General features: G+C 55.6%; 1 protein-coding gene across 1 annotated transcript in view; it reads right to left on the minus strand.

Annotated features, from left to right (window-relative positions):
* SDC3 (syndecan 3) overlaps positions 1 to 22,535 on the minus strand; it is a 37,223-nt gene extending 14,688 nt beyond the window's left edge. The window contains exon 1 of the mRNA XM_032495721.1: positions 22,383 to 22,535. Coding sequence (XP_032351612.1) covers positions 22,383 to 22,520 — 138 coding nt within the window. The 5' untranslated portion in view covers positions 22,521 to 22,535. The remainder of the gene's footprint in view (positions 1 to 22,382) is intronic.
* Positions 22,536 to 23,290: the final 755 nt, after the last annotated feature.

Consider the following 23,290-nt stretch of genomic DNA (forward strand, 5'->3'; position numbering starts at 1 on the left):
CCTTACTTCCAGTGCCACCCCTCCCCACCCACTCACTCACATGTTCAGGTAGAAATCCAGGGCATCTCCCTCCTACTACAACCAGGAGAAGTCTGGGGTCTCTCCTGCCAATCGTCAACCCCCACCCTTCCCCATCATGAGCCTTCCCAGAGAAACAGAATAACCCAAGGGCTAAGCCAGAATGAATTAGCTCCTCCCCTCACTACCCATCCGATGTCAGGCAAGCCGCTGAATCTCTCAGCACCTCAGTTTTCTCATCTGTAAAATGGGGATGATAAAAATAGTCTGTGGCTCATAGCATTGCTGGGAGACTCAAATAAGATCATGCAGGCAATGGGGCTGAGCACAGGACCCATGACTGAGATCCAAACACATGATGTAACTGCGATTATTGCTGGTTATATGTTAATATTTCCATTCTGAATTCTGAAGACTTTATCTCATTTAAGCCTCACCATCCTCCCGAGGGAAGAAGAATGGGGATGATTCCACCCATGCTGCAGATGAGGTTATTAATGTCCAGAGAGACTAAGTGGCATTGCCAAGGCCACACAGCAGGGGAGAGCGCAGAGAGAGAAGGAAGGAGAGATTGCACTGGGGTGGGGGGTGGGGAGGGTGAGTTACAGAAACAGACAGACACACAAACTAGGTCAGCCGGCGGGGGGCCAGAGCCTAGCACACTGTGCAGCGCTAATCATGCTGCAAAACTAAGAATAAAATCCAGTATAATTAATTCTGCCCGAGTTTCCTTCCCCACATTAGCCAGACTCAGGCTCCACTCTCCTGGCGACTGGAGGCTTGTGAGCAGCGGCTAGGAGCCCATACTTTGGTTCAGACAGTCTTGGGTTCAAGTCTAGCTCTGCTTACTTGCTGGGTGACTCTGGGCAAGTTAGTTAACCTCTCCGAGCCCCTATTTGGTTAAATAATAATCTATACTTCAGGGAGCTGTTGTAAGAATCAGTGAGATGATGCACTAAAAGTACTCCCGCTGCCGAGCACACAGTCGGCGCCCGAGAACCATTTGTCGGTATTACCATGGAACATTTCTCCCACCTTGGGCCTCACCTTAAGGCCTTAGTGATTACTGAATTCAGCTCTCCCTTCTCACAAAGGAGGAAACTGAGGCTCAGAGAGAGAATGAGAAGGGTAGGTGGTAGGGAATTAGCCTGTCAAGCAGCACTCAGAGAGGTAAAGTGATTTCTCCAAAGACACACAGCAACTTAACACCAGCTTCTGGAAGCGAGGGAGCTCAGCAGAGCCCCGTCTCCCCACAGGCTCTATCCCTGCCGGTCCCCATCCCCAAAGGCCCTCAGCCCTGTGAGAACTCAGTGCCCCTCACGCTCACCAGCTCCAACCCGGAGACCCAGAGCGTCACCACAGGAATGTGGGCTGGGGCCAGGCTCCGGGCAGCAGGACAGCCAAGGGGGCTACACAATGGAGAGCCTGGACCAGGAAGGGGGACGCCTCGGTCTCCACCCCCTAGCCGTCCACAGCTGCCCTGGCTGGGAACCCAGCACCCGTCACATTCACTGGCTGCTGGGGGTGGGGGTGGGGCACAAAGGCTGCATCTGCTAGGAAGGGGCCACAGAGCCCAAGCCCCAGAGAGCAGAGGGGCCTGGGGGAGGAGCAGGGAGAGGAAGGGCTGAGAGGACCCACTTGACCGGCCTTCCCCCCCAAAAATATTAGCAGAGCCCAGACACACACACTGTCACTGACACATCCTCCTGTCACCCTTATTCCAAATACCCACCCTCAGATCTTCCACAAGGGCAGCTGAGAGGGCAGGAAACACCCTTTTGGGTCCAGCCAACTACTCTGCAAAAGACATCCTGACAGAAGAGCCCCCCCATCCCACACCCGTACTCCATCAGCTCCAGCCTGCCCCCTCTATCAGCTTCTCCACCACCCACCCCTGTGCTCCCTCCATCCTCCCCAGAACCCCCTTCCTCATGGTGGCACTGCCCTCATCTACCCTGGATGAGAGAGCTGGTAGCATCCCGGCTCGGGAGACCCAGACAAGCCCACCCCACCTCTCTGCACTTCCATTGCCCCATTTGGAAATGAACAGTCAGCTTGGTGCTTTAAGCCCCTTTCTGAATCGGACACTCTGGGCGTCCAAGAATTCAGCCCTCAGGTCAAAGAGAGCCAGGGCGGTATTATTTACAAGAGAGAAAAAGGGGGAAGTACCCTACCTTCCCAGCATCAGGGGATCAGGTAAGTAAATTAGGGTACAACCACAAGGAATATTACTCAGCTGTCGACAATTGAGTTTTCACAAACCCACACTGTCTAATCAGGTCATTAAAAGGCATAAATGCATAACAAAAGGCTTTTTCTTTTAACTTGTTTCAAAGAATACGCAAGGACACAGGGAAATGGACACACTGGCTGTCTGGAGGCAGCGCTGCACGACTGCTGATAGGATCACACGGAAGGTTCTGCCTCTTACTACCTGGCTGACCTTGGACAGGTCTTAACTCTCAGCCTGGTTTTCTTGTAAACAAATAATAACCACCCCATGGGGTTCACTGTAGGAGATGCTGGGTGCCCACATATTGATGAACTGCTCAATAAATGCTGGCTATTAATACTATTATCATCATTAAGTTTAAAAAATAAGTTACCCAAAAATATGTAGAACTTGATCCTGTTTTATTGAACTCAATACCAAAGTGTATTTCTAAACACTGAATTCTACTAAAGGTTCTCAGAAGCTCTCTCTGAGTGGTGGGATTACAGACAGTTTTTTATTTTTTACTCAGGATCCATCTATATTTTCCAAATTTTCTACAATAAACTCAGAGGACTTTTGTTGTTAGAAATAGCACAGTCTTTCTGAGTCACCTTGCCTGCCTTGGTCTGTGGAACTCCTTGACCCCTTCCTTCTGCTGAGACCCCACTGGGGCTGGTTATGAGCAAGCAGAGGCACCAGCAGAAAGGGAATAAACACGAAAGCATCCGAGGGAGCTGGCAGCCCCAGTGGCCCAGTGCCCACGTAGCCGCGCCTCCCTGCAGACAGGCGGGCCTGGCCGGGCCTGGCTCCCTCCCCTGGCATCACCAGCTGGCGGCCACAGTTGGCTTACAGTGTCCAGACACCTCGCCTGCCCGCCCACCCGCCGTCTTCTTCTGTCAGCCTAGTTCCCAGCCCCGCCAGCCCCGCCACTCCCGGAGTGCAGGCTGGCCACTCCTCAGCTGCTCACCCATGTCACCTACACCTGGACAGAGGATGACAGGGCAGCACTGGGAAAACCAGCCCCCTCCTAGACCCAAGGCTGAGACGGCCCATCCCCACTCCATTCATCCCAGCCACCTGTCCTCTAGCGTCACCCTCCTGGCCACCCTGAGTCATACTGCTCATTTATTCCTGTCCCCAGGCTTATGTTTGAGAGCAGGACCACCCACAGGAGGCCCTCTCGCTGCCCACCCCTCCACGCTCCTCCCACACTGAATCCTTTATAGTTCTCTTCCAGGCCTTGCACAAGCTGTTCCTGCTTCCTGGAACCCACTTCCGCATCTCTCTGCCTGGCCAGCACCTACTCGACCAGTAAGCCAGAACAAGCAGTAATTTATTAAGCACCTACTGTGTACCAGGCACTGTTCTAGACACCAAGGGTCCCACAGTCAGCAAGGCGGATATGTGCTCAGGAAACTCAGGCAGTTCAAACGTTGCCTCCCCTGTGAGGCCTCCACACACCAACCACCTGCCCGGTCTGAATTAAGAAGTCCCTTCTTGGGGACTCTACCTCCACTGTGTTGTCATTTGCTGGGGCAGGATGGGGCCCCAACCATCTCCCATCACTCCAGTGGGCCCTTCCACCAGATCTCACGGAACCCACTTGGCCGCCCTGGGCAGTGGGTACTGCTGTCCCCATCTACTGATGAGGAGACAGACAGGCAGACAGAGTGACCGAGTGTCTGAGGATGAATAGAAATGGAGGATAAGCCCTGCTCCCATGACAGGTGGCCCAGCTCAGGTGAGCAGCCCCACCCGCCACCCTGTGCACTCACCAGCAGGTGCCTCTGGAACGGAGTCTCAGGCTCTGCAATCACCCCTGCCGACAGACTCGGCAGGGGCCCCTGCACTCCGGGGGCCCAGGTCTCCAGGAACAACTCAGTGTGGGGGTAAGTGTTCTGGTCCTGGCTTCCAGAGAGCCCTGGTCCAGTTCCTTTACCTCACTGGGCCTCAGTTTGCCCTCCCACAAAATGGGAATGATTCCCAACACACCAAGACAGCAGCAGTGATATGCTGAGCAGTTACGAGGGGAACAGTGTCCCTACTCACAGCTCACCCCCTCCGAGAGGGCCTCCCTGACCACAAAATCCATCCACACACCCCATCGCCCTGTCAACACTGGGCTTACTCCTCACAGCTCACAGCTGCCTGAAATTAGCATGTTCACTTACTTCCTTGTCTAACACCTCGCTCCTTCCAATAGCTCCTGGGGGCAGGGACTGGGACACAGTCGGCCTCCATCAATGTTTGTTCAGTGAACACTGTGAATGGGATCACCCACTAGAGACCCACATCACCTACATCCTGCCTCTAATCACTGCATGATCCTTGGGAGGGCCCTGACCTCTGGCCTTAGTCTCCCCATCTGTAAAACTAGGCAGTTGGACCAAGGTTCTCTCTGGTGCCTCCAAAATCCAACCAGGAGGACTCCAACTGACCTGGGAGGAGGGAACAGAGACTGTGACCGGTTCCGGCAGTTTTTCATAAAACAACAAATGCAAATTATATGCAGAAGCATGCAGGTGAGCAGGTTCCCGGTGGAGCACACAGTTCTGGCCACTTTACAACCAGGCCTCGGGCTGGGAGGAGAGTAGCGTTTACTAAGCGCCAGGCCCCTTACTGATGGGACCGGGTGCAGTGGGCCTCCTTAGTCTGTATACTCCGGCAGGGCGCCTTTCTGGAGGTTATAGAGAACTCGGTTGGTGAGTCAGGATGGAGCTAAGAGGGGCAAGGCTGGGGAGAGTGGGAGAGCAGACAGAGACCCCAGTGTGGTGTGTCTGGTTCTCATCCCACAGGACAGAGCCTAAGGAAAGGCAGGCCCAAAGGGCACAGGGGGCATCTGCCAGATCACAGTGGCCACCTGAAGCCAGGAGAGGGGGCTCCAGGGACCTCGCCAGCCCCAGAGCTCCGCTGGGCCTCCAGGAAACCAGGCCGGCCCAGCCCTTCTAGCTGTGCGGGGACACAGCACAGCTCTGACATCCTCCCTGAAGCCTCCCCAGGCACATGCTATGCACACAACCCGAGAACACTCAACACACACACATACCCAAAACATGTCCATCTGTGTGTGTGCCAGTGAGTATCCAGGCCCAGCCTCCTGAGAAGTCCGGCTGCGGTCTCCCTCACCCTCCCATTTGCTAAGTTATTTATAACTAGCACAAATTCACGCACAGTGGAGATGCGACTCCCCAACCCCAGCCCAGGACCATCCCACTGGCTTCAAGGGGTAGAACAAGCCAGACTCCATGCGAGTCATGGGGGCCTCCGGGGCCACCACCACCATCGCCTAGATGGGAAACTGAGGTGCAGAGCAAGGAGTCAGACAAAAGACTGGAGGAGGGGCTGGCAGAGGCCCCAGAGGCCTGCCTAGGACCACACTTGCCTCCAGGACCCATCCAGCCCAAGCTGGTGCTCTGTGACACATGGGTGGGACCCGGAGAGGGAGGGGCGGATGGATACCCCAGCTGTTACCCTCATCTCCTGAGTCCTGGGACTCAGGCAGGGCCTTGCAACGAGCAGGGGCTCTGAAGCTAGATTGCCTGGGTCCAAATCCCATCACTGGCCCTCAGCAGCTGTGTGACCTGAGCAAGCAGGTCCACCTCTCTGAGCCTCTTTTTCTTCTCCTACTAAATGGGCATAATAATAGTACCAACCTCAAAGGGTTGGCAAGATGAAATCAGATTATCCAGACAGGCTGTCAGCTCAAAGCCTGACTACTTCCTGACTAGGCAACCTTGGGGCAAGTTGCCTGGCCTAAGCCTCAGTTCTCCCATTTGCAGATGGGGCCACACTACAGCCCAGAGGGTCATGAGGACTGAAGGCAAGATTCTGACACAGAGCAGGTGGTCAAAACACAGATTCCTTTCTCTTTTCCTCTGCTCTCATGGGGCCTCGTGATTTCTGACCACCCTCTGCCTCTCCCCTTGAGAAGCTTTATCTCCTGTCACTAAGTGTAGATACAGTGCCACTGAATCTTCTACACAACACCTCAAGGGATAAATTCTCTTCCCAGTTTTGCAGTGAGCACCCTGCCTTGTCAAATACAGGTGTTCTATAAATACCTGAGGGATGAAGGGATGCAAGGATGAATGTGATGAGAAAGTCAGAAAATAACAAATAGTGGGGAGGATGTGGAGAAACTGGAACCCTCATATACCACTGGTGGGGACGGACAACGGTGCAGCCATCCTGGAAAAGTCTGGCAGGCCCTCAAATGGTTACACATGGTCCAATAATTCTACCCCTAGGGTATATATATCTAAGGGAAGTGAAAACATATGTCCACACATTTAAAAATAGCATTATTCATAACAGCCAAAAAGTAGAAATAACCCAAACATCTATCAACTGATAGATAAATAAAAGGTGGTATGTCCCTACCATGGAGTATTATTCAACAACAAAAAAAAAAGAAATGAGGTACCGATACATGTCACTACATGGGTGACCCTTGAAAATACTGTGCTAAGTGCAAGAAGCCAGTCACAAAAGACCACACTTCGTATAATTCCACTTACATGAAATGTCCAAGATAGGCAAGGCCGTAGAGACAGAAAGTAGACTGGTGGTTGCTTAGGGCAGGGTGACTGGGGGGAAATGGAGAGTGACTGCTAATGGGTATAGAGTTTCTTTTTGGGGCAATAAAAATGAATAAAATTGGTGAGGGTTGCACAACTCTGTAAATATGCTAAAAGCCATTTAATCCTACTGTGTAGCACAGGGAACTATATTCAATACCTTGTAATAGCCTATAATGAAAAAGAATATGAAAAGGAATGTATATATACATATGTGTGTGTATTTTCTGCACACCAGAAATTAACACAACATTGTAAACCGAATATACTTCAATTAAATAAATAAAAATTTAAAAATAAAAACCATTTAATTATATGCTTTAGATGGGTAGATTGTATGGTATATGAGTTAAATCTCAATAAAGCTGTTATTTAGGCGGGAAAATGAATGAATGTGTGACTGAGGCTCAGAGAGGGTTAGATATTTGCCCAGGGTCACACAGCAGACCCTGGACTTAAATTCTCAGATAGGAGTAGAGGTGAGCCTTATCTGTCCTCACCTCCTCACCTCACCTTGAGTAACCCAACTCAAGCCCCAGGAGAAGCCTGCCTAGCCCCCACCTGTGAAGGGCAAACAATGACTCGAAGACCACAAGTGGGCCTGTAGCGCAACTGCTTCCCCTGTGTTTGTCAAAGGTTACTTTGTCAGGTGGGACCACTGCAGGGGGCAGGCATGGCCCAGAGCAACCCAAGAGAAGGGAGGCAACTCCACACTCAGACTGGCTGCCATCTCCGTTGCTAGACCCCAGAGTCCCCAGCTCCAGCCCTCAGTGGTTCCAGGATGTCCCCACCCAGGCCCTCTGTCCATGTGGCTGGCCACTGGCTGCCCTTAGGAGGAGACATGAGGATCTGTCCCTGCCAGGGAAGGGGCCAGGAGGATGGCAGGGCCCCAGTGGTGAACTACATCCAAGTTTGAAGACAAGTCCGTCTCCCCCCGCCCTTCCCCCACCATGGCTACCTAGGACAGCCTTGAGGACAGAGACGTCACTGGGGCCCACCCCCCATGCCCCACCCGCCTCCACCTGGCTCCGGGGCAACAGCCTCCACTCAGGCCAGCTGGCAGCCGCAGAGCCCCAGGCTGGTTTCCGTTCCCTATTTTCTGCATGGAGGCCCGTCTGTCCCAAGGCCTGGGCCTAGGCATGAGTGGCCAGGCTTCCGACAGGTGTTCTGTACCCCTGACACCTCTGCCGGGCTGAATCCAGGTATGAAGCCTGCACCACCTTAGCTCCCTGCCTCCAGGCCACCACCTCAGCAAGTCTCGCCGGCCCTGGCTCTCGCCTCCCATCTGGTCGCTAAGAGAGGAAGAGGTGACCTCATAGAGCCTCTCAGCACAGGCTGCAGTGCATGGGCCGCAACGAATCCTGAGGAGCGGGAAGCCAAGAACGCCATGAGGACCCCCCCCCCCACCTGCCCCTCAATCCCAGCAATGGGTGGAGGGAACCAGAGAAAAACCCAGCACCCCACCTCCTCTTCCTGACATCCTCACCAGCTTCCTGCAGGTCCAGCGCATCCTTGTGTCCAGCCAGTCCATCCTCAGCCCACTGCCATAGGTTTTCCCTCCCCCTGACCCCTACCCAGCTCACATGGAGTCCAAACGCCCACAGGGCTTTAGGGACCCTGAGCTCCTGGCCTCCATGCGCCCTGTAGCCTGGGGATGAGGCACACCCTACTCTCCTGTCCCTTGAACATGGGTTTTCTGACCCAAAACTCCTTCAGCTAACCCACCACCAGACCCTCTGCAGGCAAGTTCAGAAGCCCCTGCCCTGGGCTTCTGCCATCACCCCAAAGGTGTGAGCCCCAATCACACCAGCCTGGCTCCCTCCCCCAGAGGGGGCTCCACCAGAGCCAGCCCCAGCCAAAGCAGGACCCCAGGGATGTCCAGATGAATGAGCCCCAAGAGATCCAGCCCCGGAATTAGAGCAGACAGTGCCTGTGGAGAGAAGGACCTGGGCTGGAAAAGCAGGGCTCAAAGATGGACATGCGGCAAAGGGCTGTTCCTGGGACCCAGTCTTGTTCCCCAAATCCTGGGAAAAAGACAGGGGTGGTGGTAGTCACCTTTGCAGTGACAGAGGCCTCTCACAACCACTGACCCTACTCTGACCACTACTGTCAGCAGCCCTGGGCACTACAACATGCTGGGCTCTCAAAACTACCCCACAGTGCCATGGTTACCGACCAGCTTGCGGAGGACACGGGTGAGCTGGCCAAGGCTACCCAGCTGATGAGCAGAGGTCAGTTAGAGCTCAAGCAGAGCTGCTGCTCAAACCACCCTATTTTACCCATTTATCACAGTCCTTACAGATACAGACATGCATCCAAATGGGGAGGACTCAGCCTGCACAACCTCGGCGCACCTCTGCAGCGCTCTGGGTGGGGTGGATGTCTTCCCTCCCATGGCGTGCTGGGGACAGTCTCCCCTTGAGCGGTGGTCCATGCTGACTCCTCCCACCAGGCACACCCTGGCCATGCTGCACGACCTAACAGCAAAGAGCACTGCGGGCATCTGGGCAGGACAGTTCTCCAGGCACTGCAGCCATTCAGCGGCCTTGACACCCACCCAGGAAATGCCAGCAGCACCATCATTATTGTGACGACCAAAAGTGTCCTTGTGCATTTCCAAATGCCCCAGGTGCTGACACCTTCAGTGCCCAGCTCAGCCTTTATTTTCACCTAGAAGCATCCCCATCCCACCCTTGTCCCAGTGACCACCCCCTCCCTTCTTAGGGCCCCGAATTCAGCATGTCCTGGTTGGGCCTCATTTTCCCACTTAGTCCAGAAATGTTCTGGCCAGACCCAGGATTCCCAGAGATCAGAATCCCCAGGTTGCCTCATACTGAGGATTCTGACTCAGGGCCCACAGCAGGCAGATGGTTAAATGAGGGGACCGCCTCCCCTGGCCTCTCTGAACCAGCGGTCACTGTCCTCGGGGACACACAGCCACACCTCCCTCCCCCCTTTCCAGCACATCTGCATCCAGGGCTTGGTAAATTACATGAAACCAAATCTCAGAAGGAACCCAAGTTTTGAGTTTGCAGTGTCCCTGGAGGTCAGGCAGAAGACAAAGCCCTGAGTCCCTCTCCGCCCCCGCCCTTGCCTTAATCACCTCTAAGGAGGCCAGATGACCAGCTGCCCCTTTGGCCTGGGCTTCATCAACTCTGGGATTAAGAGCTGGGATTAAAGACGGACACGTTCCTGATAGCTTAGAGCCCTAGCAATGCGCGTGCGTACATGCAGCCACACAGGTGCACACCTGCAAGCACACCGGGGTGTTTCTGGGCATGCGTGCAGGTGCACTCGTGTGTACACCTGCGGGTCATCTTAGGTGGGCTTAGATGCTTGTGTAGGTCTGTGTGGGTGTTTGTGTGAGTGCAAAAGCTGCATCTCTGTGAGGGGTCCATGCGCACCTGGGGGGGGGGTATCCCTGTCTCTGAGTGCCTGCGTGTGTTTGGGGGTGTGCATGGTCTGTGTCTCCATGCATGTGCACAGGACAGGGTGTGTGCTCAGGTCTGTGTGCTCCTTATGTACACAAATGGGTCCACAAGTGCACAAATTTCTGTCCATCGACCTCCCCACCCAACCCCAAGGTAGGAGTGTCTCCCAACTCCTTCTGCTATCCTCCCAGGAGCTGTTAATACTCAGGGCCACCCCAGGTGTTGGAAGCAAGCTGAAAAGGGGGAGAGACAGCTAGCTGGGGCCTCCTGATCCCCTGGGCTCACCTTGAGCCACTAAAACAGCTGACGGCAAAGGAGCAGGCCACAAATGTCCTTCCCGACACAGACCCCAGTGCCCCTGGGCAGCAGCACAGACCCACAGCAACACACCACCACACACATATGTGCATACACAAACCCAGCCCCTCATCCAAACCTAAACAGAAACATGGCCTTAGTTCCACACAGATGAAGGATCATCCTGGTCACAACCATAGCCTCACAGGCTGTCCCCCGAACACAGAGTCAGGACCCCTTCTTCTGGATCTGAGAGTGTCCCAAACAGGCCTTTTGGCTCCCCAAGTCTCAGTGAGAAAAGGATTCAGCCAAGCCAGGGATCAGTTCCCAGAGGCCACCCAGGGGCCACTGCCCTGGGGGACCTGTTCTGCCTCTCCCCGCTGGGGACCCTGAACAGCCAAGCTCTGTCTTTGGGTTCAGTGTCCTCATCTGAACAGGAAAGCATGGGGCTGATTTTCTGTGGCTCTTAGCCCTAGAAACTATACTTCTGGAGGGGTGGATAAAGGGATGGGGGATGCTGGGCCCAGAGAGCGAGGCATAAAGAAGAGCCCCTCTAGCCCTGACTGTAAACACCCCCTCGGCCCTCAAGACCCGTTCCCCAGGGCACCCTTCAGGTCCTGGCCCCACTGAGTCGCAGCCAGGGAGACAAGAGGTTCCACACAGCCAGGGAGTGAGTGAGGCAGGGGCCTCTGGGGAGAGAGAAAAGGCTGGGAGGGAAGAAGAGGAACAGTGAGCAGAGGAGGAGGTGGGCAGGAAGATGGCCAGGGAGGGAGAAAGAGGGCAGAGGGGGAAAAATCTTGTAACAAAGCCCAAGCCTCTGGTAATAAAGCAGGAAATGTGTCCTCACTCCCCACCCTCAACCCCTGCCTGCTCCAGCCTCAACTCTGCTCTTCTCCAAGACTGAGGATCACAGGAGCGGGGGGCTGGAGAGAAAGGATAAGGTGTGACAAAAGGGGAGAACTAGAAGCAAACAGACTGAGGATGTGCAAAAGCATGCAGAGGAAACAATGTAGCAATGTCAGAATTTGCAGAAATGAAACAAAGTAATATGTGTGAGACTGATCAGGGAGATGATGTAATGGGGGAGTAGCTGCTGCAACAATGTATCCAAGTGAGGGCTCCAAGGAGGTAAGGATGTAACCCTGTGGGGAGCCAGACACTATGAAGCAACGGAACAGAACTGGGGCCTAGTGAAGAATCCTAACATGTAGAATAGCAGTGCCTGGGAATCTAGGACAGGGAGGCAGGAGAGAAGGGGCTGAAGAAGGGCTCACTGTGCTTGTGAGCTGAGCGGAGAGGTCGGCAGAGGATTCCCAGGTGAGGAGATATCTCTGCTGGGTTTTGGAGGATGAGAAGGAGTTTGCTGGAGAAGAGAACAGTCCGTGGAGAGTGAAGAGCATGTGGGTAGACATGAAAGCAAGAGAGACAGGGAAGAGCCAGGAGTCTCAGGCGGTAGTAGTGGGGCAAAGGGATAAGGCTGGAGAAGCACACTGGGTGCGCTGAAGGGAATCAATGTGGCAGAGTCTTGGGCATGAAGGCAGCTGGGACTGGGTCAGGAAAGGCTTCCTGGGAGAGAGAGGTGGGTGGGAGCCGGGATGCAGCCTAGGCAGAAAAAGAAAAGTAAAGAGAAGAAACATGGTACAAGGGACAGTGTCCTGCTTAGGAGCCAGAAGACATCATTTAGCTCAGCCACCAACTTGCTGTGTTACTTGGGCAAGCCACTGTACCTCTCTGAGCCTCAATTTCCCCATATGTAAAATAAAAAGGCTGAACCGGCAGCTCTCAGAAGACCCTCACCATGACTCCAAATCACTTCTTTGGCCTCAGTTTCCCTTTCAGAACAATGAACAAGGTGGACAACAGTGTTTCCAAGGGCCCTTCCAGCTGAAATTATTTTCAGTCCTCTAATCTTTCTCCAGCCCCAGCCCACAGCCCAACCTGAACAGAAAGCATGCAGCAGAGAAGACCCACGGGGAAGCCGAGAGCGCCTGGGCCTGGGTCATGGCTTCACCACAGCAGCCACACAGGCTCGGCCTTAAATCCATCCTCTCGGGGTACCATACCTCCCAGTTTGCAGTGCACGCAGTAGCAGGAAGCAGCACTTGTGCTTGTGCACCAGGTACGACCCTGAGGCCAGACTGCTTGGGTTCAAATCCTAGTAAATGTGCTACTTACTAGCTCTGTGACCTTGGACAAGTTTCTTAACCTCTCTGTGCTTCAATTTCCTCTAGTGTAAAATCAAGGTGATAATAGTGCCTCCTTCACAAGATTGTAAGGACTTAAGTGTGTTTTTATATGTAAGACATTTATTTGGCAGGATATCTTGTGCATGGCAGGCACTCAACAGGCATAATTCAATATTAGTATCATTGCATCCACACTCTTGTTGGCATCCCAGGCCAGCCCCTCAGGGCAGCTTGGGGCTGCAGCCACTTTACAGACCAACATCCTCTATCATGAGGATGGAACCAATGCCTTGGTTTGGACTCAAAGCCCATTGCAGTCTCCCATGCAGAGGCCCCGTGGTGTTCAACTGGTATGGGGCCAGGCATCCAGGAGGTACCCAGCGAATGTCTTTTAAATGCAAGAAGCAACACACTCTTGTTGGCAAGAGCACCCCCTACAGCAATGGCTCCTCCACCCCAAGGGCAGTTTGTTCTTACCTCTACATGTGGCTCTCAGCCCCCAGCTGGGAATTGCTTTTAACCACACTTTAGTTCCCTAATATACCATGACCTTTCCCATCTCTGAGCCTTTGTCCACCCTCTGCCTGTCAATGTGCTGCCATCCTTCAAGGCCTGGTACAAAGAACACCTCCTCCGTGGAGCCCTCCCTGATTCTCCAGAGCAAAAGCCAACCTCTCGTTCCCCTGACTCACCTCCTCAGCCCTTCACCTAACTGCGGGGTTCCTGAGGTCAAGGACCAGGTTGAGCCCCCTCGGGGTTCCTAGTGCTCAGCACAGGCCAGACCCAGAGGGGACATCAGTAAACAGTGGCTGAACTGACTGGCAGGTCAGCAGCAGAGTAGGGACAAGAACCCAGGTACTGGACTCCCTACCCAGTGCTCTCTCTGCCCAGGAACAGACTCGCATCCCCATCTCCAACTGGCCGGGATCATGTTCCAGAGGCTGGAAGGAAAAGTGGCACTCAGCATGACGGGCAGGGAGGAACCATAGACAGGCCCCTTGAAGGAAGCAGGCCTCCCATCCTCCCCACAGCCCAGCAGGCCTACCCTCCTTTCCCACCTGGGCTACCCCAGGTCAGGCTCTGCCCTCTCTGGTCTCTGGTTGTTCTGATGGCTCCTCAAATGTGAACACTAGAAGGACCCCTGTGTCACCCAGTCCAACTTCCCCATTTTATAGATGTGGAAGTAGAGACCCAGAAGAGGGAAAAGCTGCCCACAGTCACCGGACAAGACAGTAGCAGATCCACCTCTGAGATGGAACAACCTTAGGGAAAGTATAATCATTAAAATAAGTAAAATAAAAGTAACTATCCAGCAGCAGCTTCCCTTAACTAGCTGCCAACCAGTTAACTAGATGCACCACCCCCAACCCTGTTTCTCACCCCAGCCTAGTGAGTGAGGCACTATGGGCCCATTTGACAGAGGGGGAGAATAAGGCTGAGTCAAGGAGTCGCTTGTCCAAGTTCACACCGCTTCTGGGACAGAGCTGGGATTGGAACCTGTCTCTGGAGGGAGGCAGGGCCTCCCCTCACACAGGCACAACACACCCGCCACAAACACGCACCCCACCCAAGCAAGGTCCACTCACAGGACACACGCAAGATACACCTGCACATGCACTGCCCTGAGCACAAGGCCGAGTGCACTGCAAGTGCTCAGTAAATGTTTGCAGAATGAACAAACTAATCCATCAAAAGACAGGCCCCAACGTTAACACTGTAAATCAACTATACTTCAATTAGAAGAGGAAAAAAAAAAAAAAAAAAAGACAGGCCCCAGTGCCTGAGCCCTCACTGCCCTGAGCCACCTCAGTCTGCCCGATGCCCACAAACAGCATGGCATCTTGGCAAGCAGACTCCAGCTGCGTGCTAACTGCCTCATCTCTCGGGCTTCTGTGTCCCCATGTGCAAAATGGGTAGCAATGCCTGCCTCAAAGGGTCATGGTAAGAACCAAGACAAAACACACTGAGCACTTCGGACTATGCCTGGTACACAGCCCGCACTCTGGAAGTGCTGGCCATTATCTCTGCCATTACCACCATCATCACACCTGTTTCCCCGATACAGGGAGGAACTAGAGGGCCAGAACCAGGCAGGATTCAGCTGCGGGCACCCCCACCCCACCCTCAACGGCAGCCTGGCCAGGAGGAGGTGGCAGGAAATGTGTGGTAGGTGAGTGAAGGGTCAAAACAGACATGGGTACCCACCCTGGCCATGGGCCCTGGACAGTATATGGGTTCCACCAGGCACCCCAAGAAGCAAAAATATCCTTCCCCAGCTCCCAGCATAACAGCCCCCAACCTCTCCAGGAGCCTTGCCTGCTCAGCCCCCCACACCACCCCCCAAACCCCAGCCCAGGGAGGGAGACAGGCCTAATGAGCCACCCACAGCCCCCTGGTGCCTGCAACAGAATTGGCAATCAGTTTTCTGCAATTAGATTTCCCAGATCCTGCTGGTGATTGATTCTAAATTACCCTTATTAAAGTCTGGGCTGGTGATCAGGGCTTGAGGGGTTGGGGGAGAATAGGTGGGGTCTGGCTGGTGGTGCAGGAGGGTGCAGGGGGTTCTAGGAGGGCTTGGGCTAAGGCTGACCCAACGGTGAAGCAAGCCCACGGCCCATCCCAGAAGCAGGATACAGGCCCTAGTCAGCAGTATTCCTTGCCCCCACGCCTCAGATTCCTTTCCAGCACCCCATCCCCCAACATCAGGAAACCCCAGCCCTGACGGGGTAGGATGACAAGGTCAGCAATGGGACAGACAGAACCCAGAGGAGGCGAAAAGCAACTGGATACCCAGCTCCACCAGCACCTGGCCGTGTGAGCTCTGGCCAGTGGCTTGACATCTCTGAGCCTTCTTCTAAATGAGTGGAATGCCACCAGCATCAGAAGGCTCCGTGAGACCACCCAAGGCTGGAGGACCAGCCCCAGTCCTTGGGCAAGGCCCCAGGCCATCTCCAGGCTTCAGGAGTCCCATCTGTGAGATGGCAGGCTGTGGACTGATTGTCACTTTAGTGCTCTCCCACCTCTGAGGTCCTAGGCAAACATCAACAGTCACCGACTCTGGGCCAGGACCTGGATGATGAACGGAACACAGCTGAGATGCTCCCCAGCTTGGAGGAAAATGGAAAGAACCCAATGTCACCATGTATTGGGCCAATACTATGAACAGCAAGGTCTCTCTGGGGTTCTGGGGCTGGAAGGGCCTAAACAGTCATCAAGTCCAATCTTCTGCCTTCAGATTGGACCACAGGCTGCCAACCGCTCCAAAGAACCAAATTCCCCATGAACCCAGCACCACGAGGCACTGGAAAGTGATTCCTCTAATCTGGCCCAAATCCCGCCTGCTGCACTTGGCAGTCCCGGCCCAAGTTCTCCCTCTGAGGGTAGCCCTCACCCCCAGCGTCCTGCTTTTGGTCATCCATGATCATTCCAACTTGGTTCCCACACTTGCCAAGGGAAAACCTTACCCCCGTCCCCCAAAGGCAATTCCTCAGTGAGACCAAGAAAGGGACGGGAAAAGAGCAAAGCCGAAGCAGGTAAAACAACAGAAGAGATCGCTGTTTGTAGGAGCAGCCCGCTTCTTATCAGGCACTTCATTATTCTGCACTGTTCATTCTCAAAAAACTCTGAGGCAGAAGTAGTCTTAGCTCATTTTAAAGAAGCAGAAACTAACGTGTAGAGAGGGTAAGTGAACTTGCCAAGATCACACAGCAAGAAATTGGCAGAACCAGGATTTCAACCCTGGTCCGGTTGGCTCTGGGGCCCCTGCTCCTTTTACTACCTCAGCTGCGCCCTCGGGTTTGGAGGCCCCAAACAGACAAAGCACCAAGGCCCAGGTGGGGACCCAAGGGTGGGAGAAGGCAGACCTCGGCCAGCTGGATCCTGGAGGCTGGAAAACCTTCTCAACCTGGTATAAAAGTCCAATACAGGCACTCCCTGCCCTCCACCCTCAGCAGCCAGGTAGGGGAGGGGCCAGATCCTCTGTCAGGGGCCACCCTCGCCCCCTCCCCCAGCTGGGCCTTCAGCCATCGCTGCTCAGACTCCCCCTGTAATCACGACTTCCTGTTTGGCGCTGAGACTCGGCCTAGTCAGTGGGGGGAGGGGAGCGGCCACCCCACTGGCCAGGGCCTGCTCTGGAGGGAGTGGGGTGGGAAGTGAGGGCTACCCAGCCTCCTGGAATCTTGGGAGGCTGGGAGCCAAGGCAAGGAGGGGGCTGTCAGTCAACAAATATTTACCAGGCGCTGGCCTGATGTGCCCAGGACATGGTGGAACATTAAGAGGACAGCAAAACAAGCCAGGTGGTCTGGGACCAGCCCAGATCCTGCTCCCTGCTTGAGGGGGCAGTTTGGGGGTGAGCACAGGGCTGGGCCCCAGGACAGCTCCTGGCTCAGCCACCCTGCCCCCCGCAGACACAAAATCACAGGGCTCCAAGCAGCTGGGCTGCAGCCCAGAGCCACAGGGCCTCTGTCCCACCCAGACGTGGTGACCACACCTTGGCGCTCAGACCACAGGCCCACCCCATGCGGCCCCCTGGCGCCTCCCAGCCCACGGGCACATGCTTTGGACCCAGTAGGACTCTGCCAGCCTCACTGTCCCTCACTGTCACCCCAACTCACCTCCACAGGAGAGAACACAAAGCCCCAGACTGGGCTCCAAAGCTCACAGTCCTGGCTTCTCTCCTTCCTTCATTCTCTCATTCATTCATTCAAAGCATTCAATCCTGGGCCAGACACAAAGTTGGCCTTGGGGATTCAGCAAAGAGCAGGGCAAGCATAGAGCTTTCTCAAGGCACTCATGGTCTATCAGGAAAGTTTTCTGACACTTCTCCTGACTGCTGTGTGACCTCCACCAAGTCACTGTCCCTCTCTGAGCCTCAGTAACTCAGCCCAGAGAGAACCTTAGGAGCAATGGGGCCAGGACTCAGGGACTGGGTGGTAGAGATGTACATTTGAGCTCCACACAATTCTAAGGGTCAGAGAGAACTAAAGACAGGCCTACGTTGGTCACATATGCAGAGTGAGCCCCAACAATGGGGGAATCGAACGCACATCCAGGGGGAATGGTGGCTTTCTAAACTTCTTTCATCCTAAGATTCTAAATATTTCCCCTTTCCTGTGCCATGACTGCATGACCCAGACACGAGCCCCACCCACCCCCAATTTTGTTGACTGCCCTGCACAGTTTATATAAAGTTCTCCCTCGATCCATTCCCCATGACCCTCAGAATAGCTCATTTACAGATGACAGAGCCTTGTGAGGTGATGGAGGAGCAAGGGCTGCAGGGCCAGGTCCTAGGCAAGCCCTCCCTCATCTGCAACATGTGTAGCATCGCCCACCTCCAAGGCTATGGTGAGAATTAAGTGAAAAAAAGATATGGGACATGAATGTTTCAGACATTCAGGAAACAGGTAATGTGGGCATAATTCGGAGGGTAGGAAGGGCCCAGTGAGGTGAGGTACCTTGCCCAGGATCACCCAGCAAGAGAGGGTGAAATTAGGACTGCAGCCCAGTTCTACCAGCCTGCCGGCCCTGGCTCATTCCAGCTCTGCCACTTCCCAGCTGTGTGACACTGAGCAAGTCACTTAACCTCTCTGTGCGTCAGTTTCCTCATCTGAAAAATGGGCGGTTCTAACAATTCCCACCTCCAAAGATTATTATGAGGATTAAATGAGCCAATACACACAAAGTGCTCCACAGGCAGGGCTCTCAGTAAGCACCAGATAGGATCATAAAGCCCTCAGAGGTATGGAACCTGCCTCCCAAAGCATGGCCTCCCCACCACCCCATCCCCAGCTGCCTCAGTCGGCTCCAGCCTTCAGGAATCCTACCGCAGCCCCTTCTAGAATGACTCATCCCTCATCCCTTTGGCGGATGGTCCCAGCTCCAATGGGAGGACCAGGAGGGAGGCCTGCGGCAGGACCTGGCTTCCAGGTGGAGCTCTGTCTCAACCGCCTCCCCTTCAGAATGACCCCTCTCACCTACCCCACTGCTGCCCCAGCATTTCCAGATCCCAAGCCCAGAGCTGCTCCTGTCCCAGGGACCCCATGTCCCAACCCATGGGGTGGGAGAAGCCAATTGTTTTTAAAAGGCCAAAACTGCTTTTCTGTCCAGCAGAGCTCAACCCCACAACAACCCCCAAGACAATGGAGCAAGAAACACACCGAATTTGCAGCAGGGGGCATTGTGCTGCTCCCCAGGGAGCAGAAGGCACCAGGTTCCAGTCCCAGCTCAGCCATGAGAATGTTATGACCCCAAGAGTTTCACAGGTCAAGTATTTGGCCCCAGTTGACAGGTCTAGGGAAGCTACAGCTTGCCCAGTGTCACATGACAACCACTTTAATAGCTTAGCTCAAAACTTCCTCCTCCAGGAAGCCCTCCCTGACCTCTCCAGGTTGCCTCCTGGAAAGGCCCCAACTCCTGAGAGCTCACTGGCAGTCTGTGCTCAGTCTACCCAAGGAGCTCATTTTCTCATCACAACATCCCTGTGAGGCTGGCACTGTTACTGTCCTCGTTTTACACATGAGGAAGTTGAAACAGAGAAATCCTTTCCCCAAAGTCTCTGCCCCCAGAGCTCCTGCCACCTTGGATGCTAACAACAACAGATCCCTGTGGTATCCCTGCACCAGGGTCTGGCCTGAAACAGCCCAGGGGTCCCTAACACTTAATTTTTACAATGAGCACAATCTTGCCCTAGCAACCCAATGTTCACAGCCAACCTGAGTGGTTGGAAGGAAGTGGGGAGCTTCTAGATGCTTGAAATTGTGGGGATGGGGAAGGAGAAGGAACCACCAGGCCTGAGTGGGGCTTCAAAAGAATTTCCCGATTGATGTCCCCTTCCCATGGTCCCTCCTCCCTCTACTCCCATCCTGACCACATTCCAAGCCACAGAATGGCAACCTTATAAAAGAACAAGAAATCAACATTTGCTGAGTGTTTACTATGCACCAGGCACTGTGCTGAGAGTTTTACATATTAACCCCTTTCATCCTCATAGTCTCCCCATTTTTCAGAGGTGGAAGCAAAGGCACAGAGAAGTTAAGTAACTTTCTCAAGGTCACACAAAGTAGTGAACTCCCATCACTGGGCATATTCAAACAAGACTAAGTGGTACCTAAATTCCTTTCAGCCCTGAGCATCTAAGGAACGTGTTTCAAAGTTAAAATTTCCAGGAGGCCCACACTCTGGGCCTTCTGAGTGGTGACTTAAGTACAGCAACTGAAGTGGCCCTGGAGGCAGAGGTCCCTCAGACTCATAGTCAGCAAGTCTCAGGAGAGAGGACTCCCCAAAGCGGATGCCGGGACGCACATGCACACACCCCATCTCATCTGAATGAGACCTGCCTTTCCCATTTAGGCCATCCTGGAAGCTGCCCCCGGACCCCCTGCCCCCCCCCAACACACACATACACCCTTTCATGCTGGTGGACAGACCTGGGAGTCATCGTGTCTCTCCCCTGCCCTGAGCCAGCCACTGCCCATCCCAGTGATGTCCTTAGAGGACCCTGCCCTGGAGGCCACTCCTGGAACCATTCCGGTTGGGGCTCTTCTGGTCTAACCTCGGTCCCTCCTGCTGCAGGCATCGCCCTCTCCTTCTGGTATGGCCTCCCTGGTCATTGGCACCACTCATTAACCCTTTGCCTCCCAGGCCAGATGAGGTGATACCCGTCCTGGGCAGCCTGACCCCTGGGAAGGTGTGAAGCCTAGAGAGGGATTCCCCTGCTGTATCTGGAGTGCCATCCCTTCTCTCCTTCGGGTCAACCTACCTCAAAGCCTAGACCGCAGCGGTTTGCTTTATCTGCCACCCAGCATTGGATCTGAGCCATACCCACTCTACCTCGCCCTCAGATCCAGGGGCACCCTGCCTTATCGAGACCTTTCACCTTACACGTGCTCATTCCACCACCTCATGGGGTGTGGATTAGGGGACTTTTTTATGCATGAGGAACAGTTGTTCAGCTAGGGAGGTGAACATACAGCTTGGGGTTCCTGCTGGGTACCAAGTCAAAAGCACAATGTCTGATGCCCTTTCCATTCATCTATACACCAAACATTTCCTGAGCCCCTCCTGTGTGCGATCACACACATCATCTCCTCTGATCTCTCAGGAGGGTGTTCTTAGTTCCACTTCACAGAAGGAAAAATGGAGGCTCAGAGAGGTGAGACAACTTGTCCAAGGTCACATCACAAATCAGGGTCAGGAGCAGGATTTGAACCCAAGGCTGTGTGATTTCCAAGTCTTTGATTTCAAAGATGGTCTTCCAGAAGTGTAGGTTAGAAAGTGACCCAGCTTCTAGGATGGGGTGGGTCCCTGCCCCTCCCAGAGACCTCTTCTCCTCACCCAATCTGAAGCAGAACTGGAGATGAGGCACTGGAGATGAGGTATAACCAACACTCCCCAGCCCCATCCCCAGTACACACTGTGCACAATGGGTCACCCTGGCACTTGGCCTGGCATTCAACACTCCCCTAACCCCCAGCTGACAGCCCCAAAGTGGGGAAGGCTGAGGTGTAGCCTGTCTGTCTGGGAAGTAACAGCTGAGCCACAGCTTATCATTATCCCATTTTACAGACTGGCTAACTGAGGCCCAAAGACACTTGCAGGGGCAGAGTAAGCACTTGGGGGATTGCCTGAGAGGCCTGGGTCCCTCTCAGCCTAGTGAATATGAGACAGACACAGAACTAAGCAAGAGGATAGGGCCTAGAAATGCACCAGTTCATCCCCAGGCCAGGCTCCAGATACGTGCCCAAAGGAACTCGCTGGGGACCTGGGTCCCTCAAAGGGGATGAGGTGGCCTTTCTTCCCCATTCCCTCCTTCTCCTGCTCCCCCTGATGGAGCTGGGAATCATCTCAACCCCAAGGCTGCTGCGGTCACTCAAAGGGACACTCAGGGGTCACCTCATACATACACACTCACCACTATCTGCACACACTCAGCCCCCCTCAGGGGTGCATGCCCCACGCACAGGGTCACCCACGCACCTGCCTGCACACGCATGCACACGCATGTACACACGCACACACACTCCCATGGGTCGGAGCACACACCCACCACAGAGGTCTCTCCCACACATACACTCAACCCCTGCAGGCACAGCCGGCAGGGCCAACAGTCCCCAGCCCCGTGCCCGGTACACACCGTGCACAACGGGTCACCCTGGCACGACCACACGCAGGTGGGGCACAGGGCTCCCACCCACGGGGGCGGCCTCGTCCTCACGCCTCATCCTCCAGCCTCATCCTCCAGCGGTACACACCCCACAGGTCCCAGCACCCTCCACGGGGGCGGCCACACACGCGGTCACCCTCACCCACCCCCTCAGGTCACCTTCATGCAAGTCACCCTCCACCCCTCCCCCTCTTTGGTCCCCCCGCAGCGACCCTCGGAGTGGGGAACCGAGCGCACATCCTCCCCCAACAGTGGGAGGCGACCCGATTCCCAAAAAGTGGCCGCGGTCCGGGCACACCCACGAAGCAAAAGCCACGTCGGCTCAGACCCGAGACACGCCCAGCGCGGCCCCGCGTCCTGACCCCAGCCCGGACCCCAGGCCGCCTGCAAGGAGGGGTCCCGCAGGCGGGGAGACGAACCCCCGGGAGGCGCGGGCGGCCAGCCGCGGGGTCCCCGCCGAGGCCGACAAGGGGCGCGGGAACGGGTGGCACTCACCCCCGCGGCGCGCCCCGCCAGCAGCAGCAGCAGCAGCGGAGGCAGGAGCAGCCCGCGGGCCCCGGGCCCGGTAGCGGCCCCGGTCCCGGCGCCAGCCCCGTGGGCGGCCCCGGCGCGGTGCGGCGGCCCCGGCTTCATGGCGGCGGTGGCGGCGGGCGGGCGCCTTTGTTCCCGAGGCGGCGGCGGCTCGGCGGCGGCGGCTCGGCGGCGGCGGCGGCGGCGGCGGCGGCGGCGCGGCCCGGCGGCTGGCCCGGCGCGCTCTCGGTCGGGGCTCCGGCTCGGCGGCCCGGCTCCGCCCGGCAGCTCCGCGCCCACGGCCGCCGCGCCCGCAGGAAGCGTGCGCCGCCGCCGCCACCGGGCCGCCCCCAACGCGGGGGGCGGGGCGGGGAGGGGCGGGGCCGGCCGCCGAGCGCCCCCCGCCGCCGGGGTCCCCGCGCGCCCCGTGCGACCCAGAACGCGCGGCAGGCCTCGCCGATCCTAGCTCTGGGGACCGGGTCCCGCAGCGCACGCCTCCCCGGGCCGTCGCGGGGCTTGGAGGGGAAGGACCCCGCGTGGGGATGCAGGCGGTCGGCCTGGCTCGTTGCAGGGTCTCGGTAGATGGGTCACAGCCGCGTGACCGTTAGCAGCCTCCAGCTAAAGGCTCAGTTCACTGGCTCTCCCCCATTACCACCCCCCAAGTCGGTCCACAGCGGGGGCCAGAGGTCATCTGAGTCCACTGGACTTTGATGTCTACAGGACAGGGGTGGGCAGTGGGACCGCAGAGCAGACATGGCCCCCTGGGGACCCCAGTCTCCCCTCCGCACGAGGGTGTTGACTTCTGGACCTTGTCGATGTGTGGGCACTCCTGGCTTGGTGCTGCCTCCCTACCAACTGTGTGACCTCAGGCAGGAGCCCCCATCTCTCTGATA

This window comes from Camelus ferus, chromosome 13, assembly GCF_009834535.1.
Source record: "Camelus ferus isolate YT-003-E chromosome 13, BCGSAC_Cfer_1.0, whole genome shotgun sequence".
Lineage (NCBI taxonomy): Eukaryota > Metazoa > Chordata > Mammalia > Artiodactyla > Camelidae > Camelus > Camelus ferus.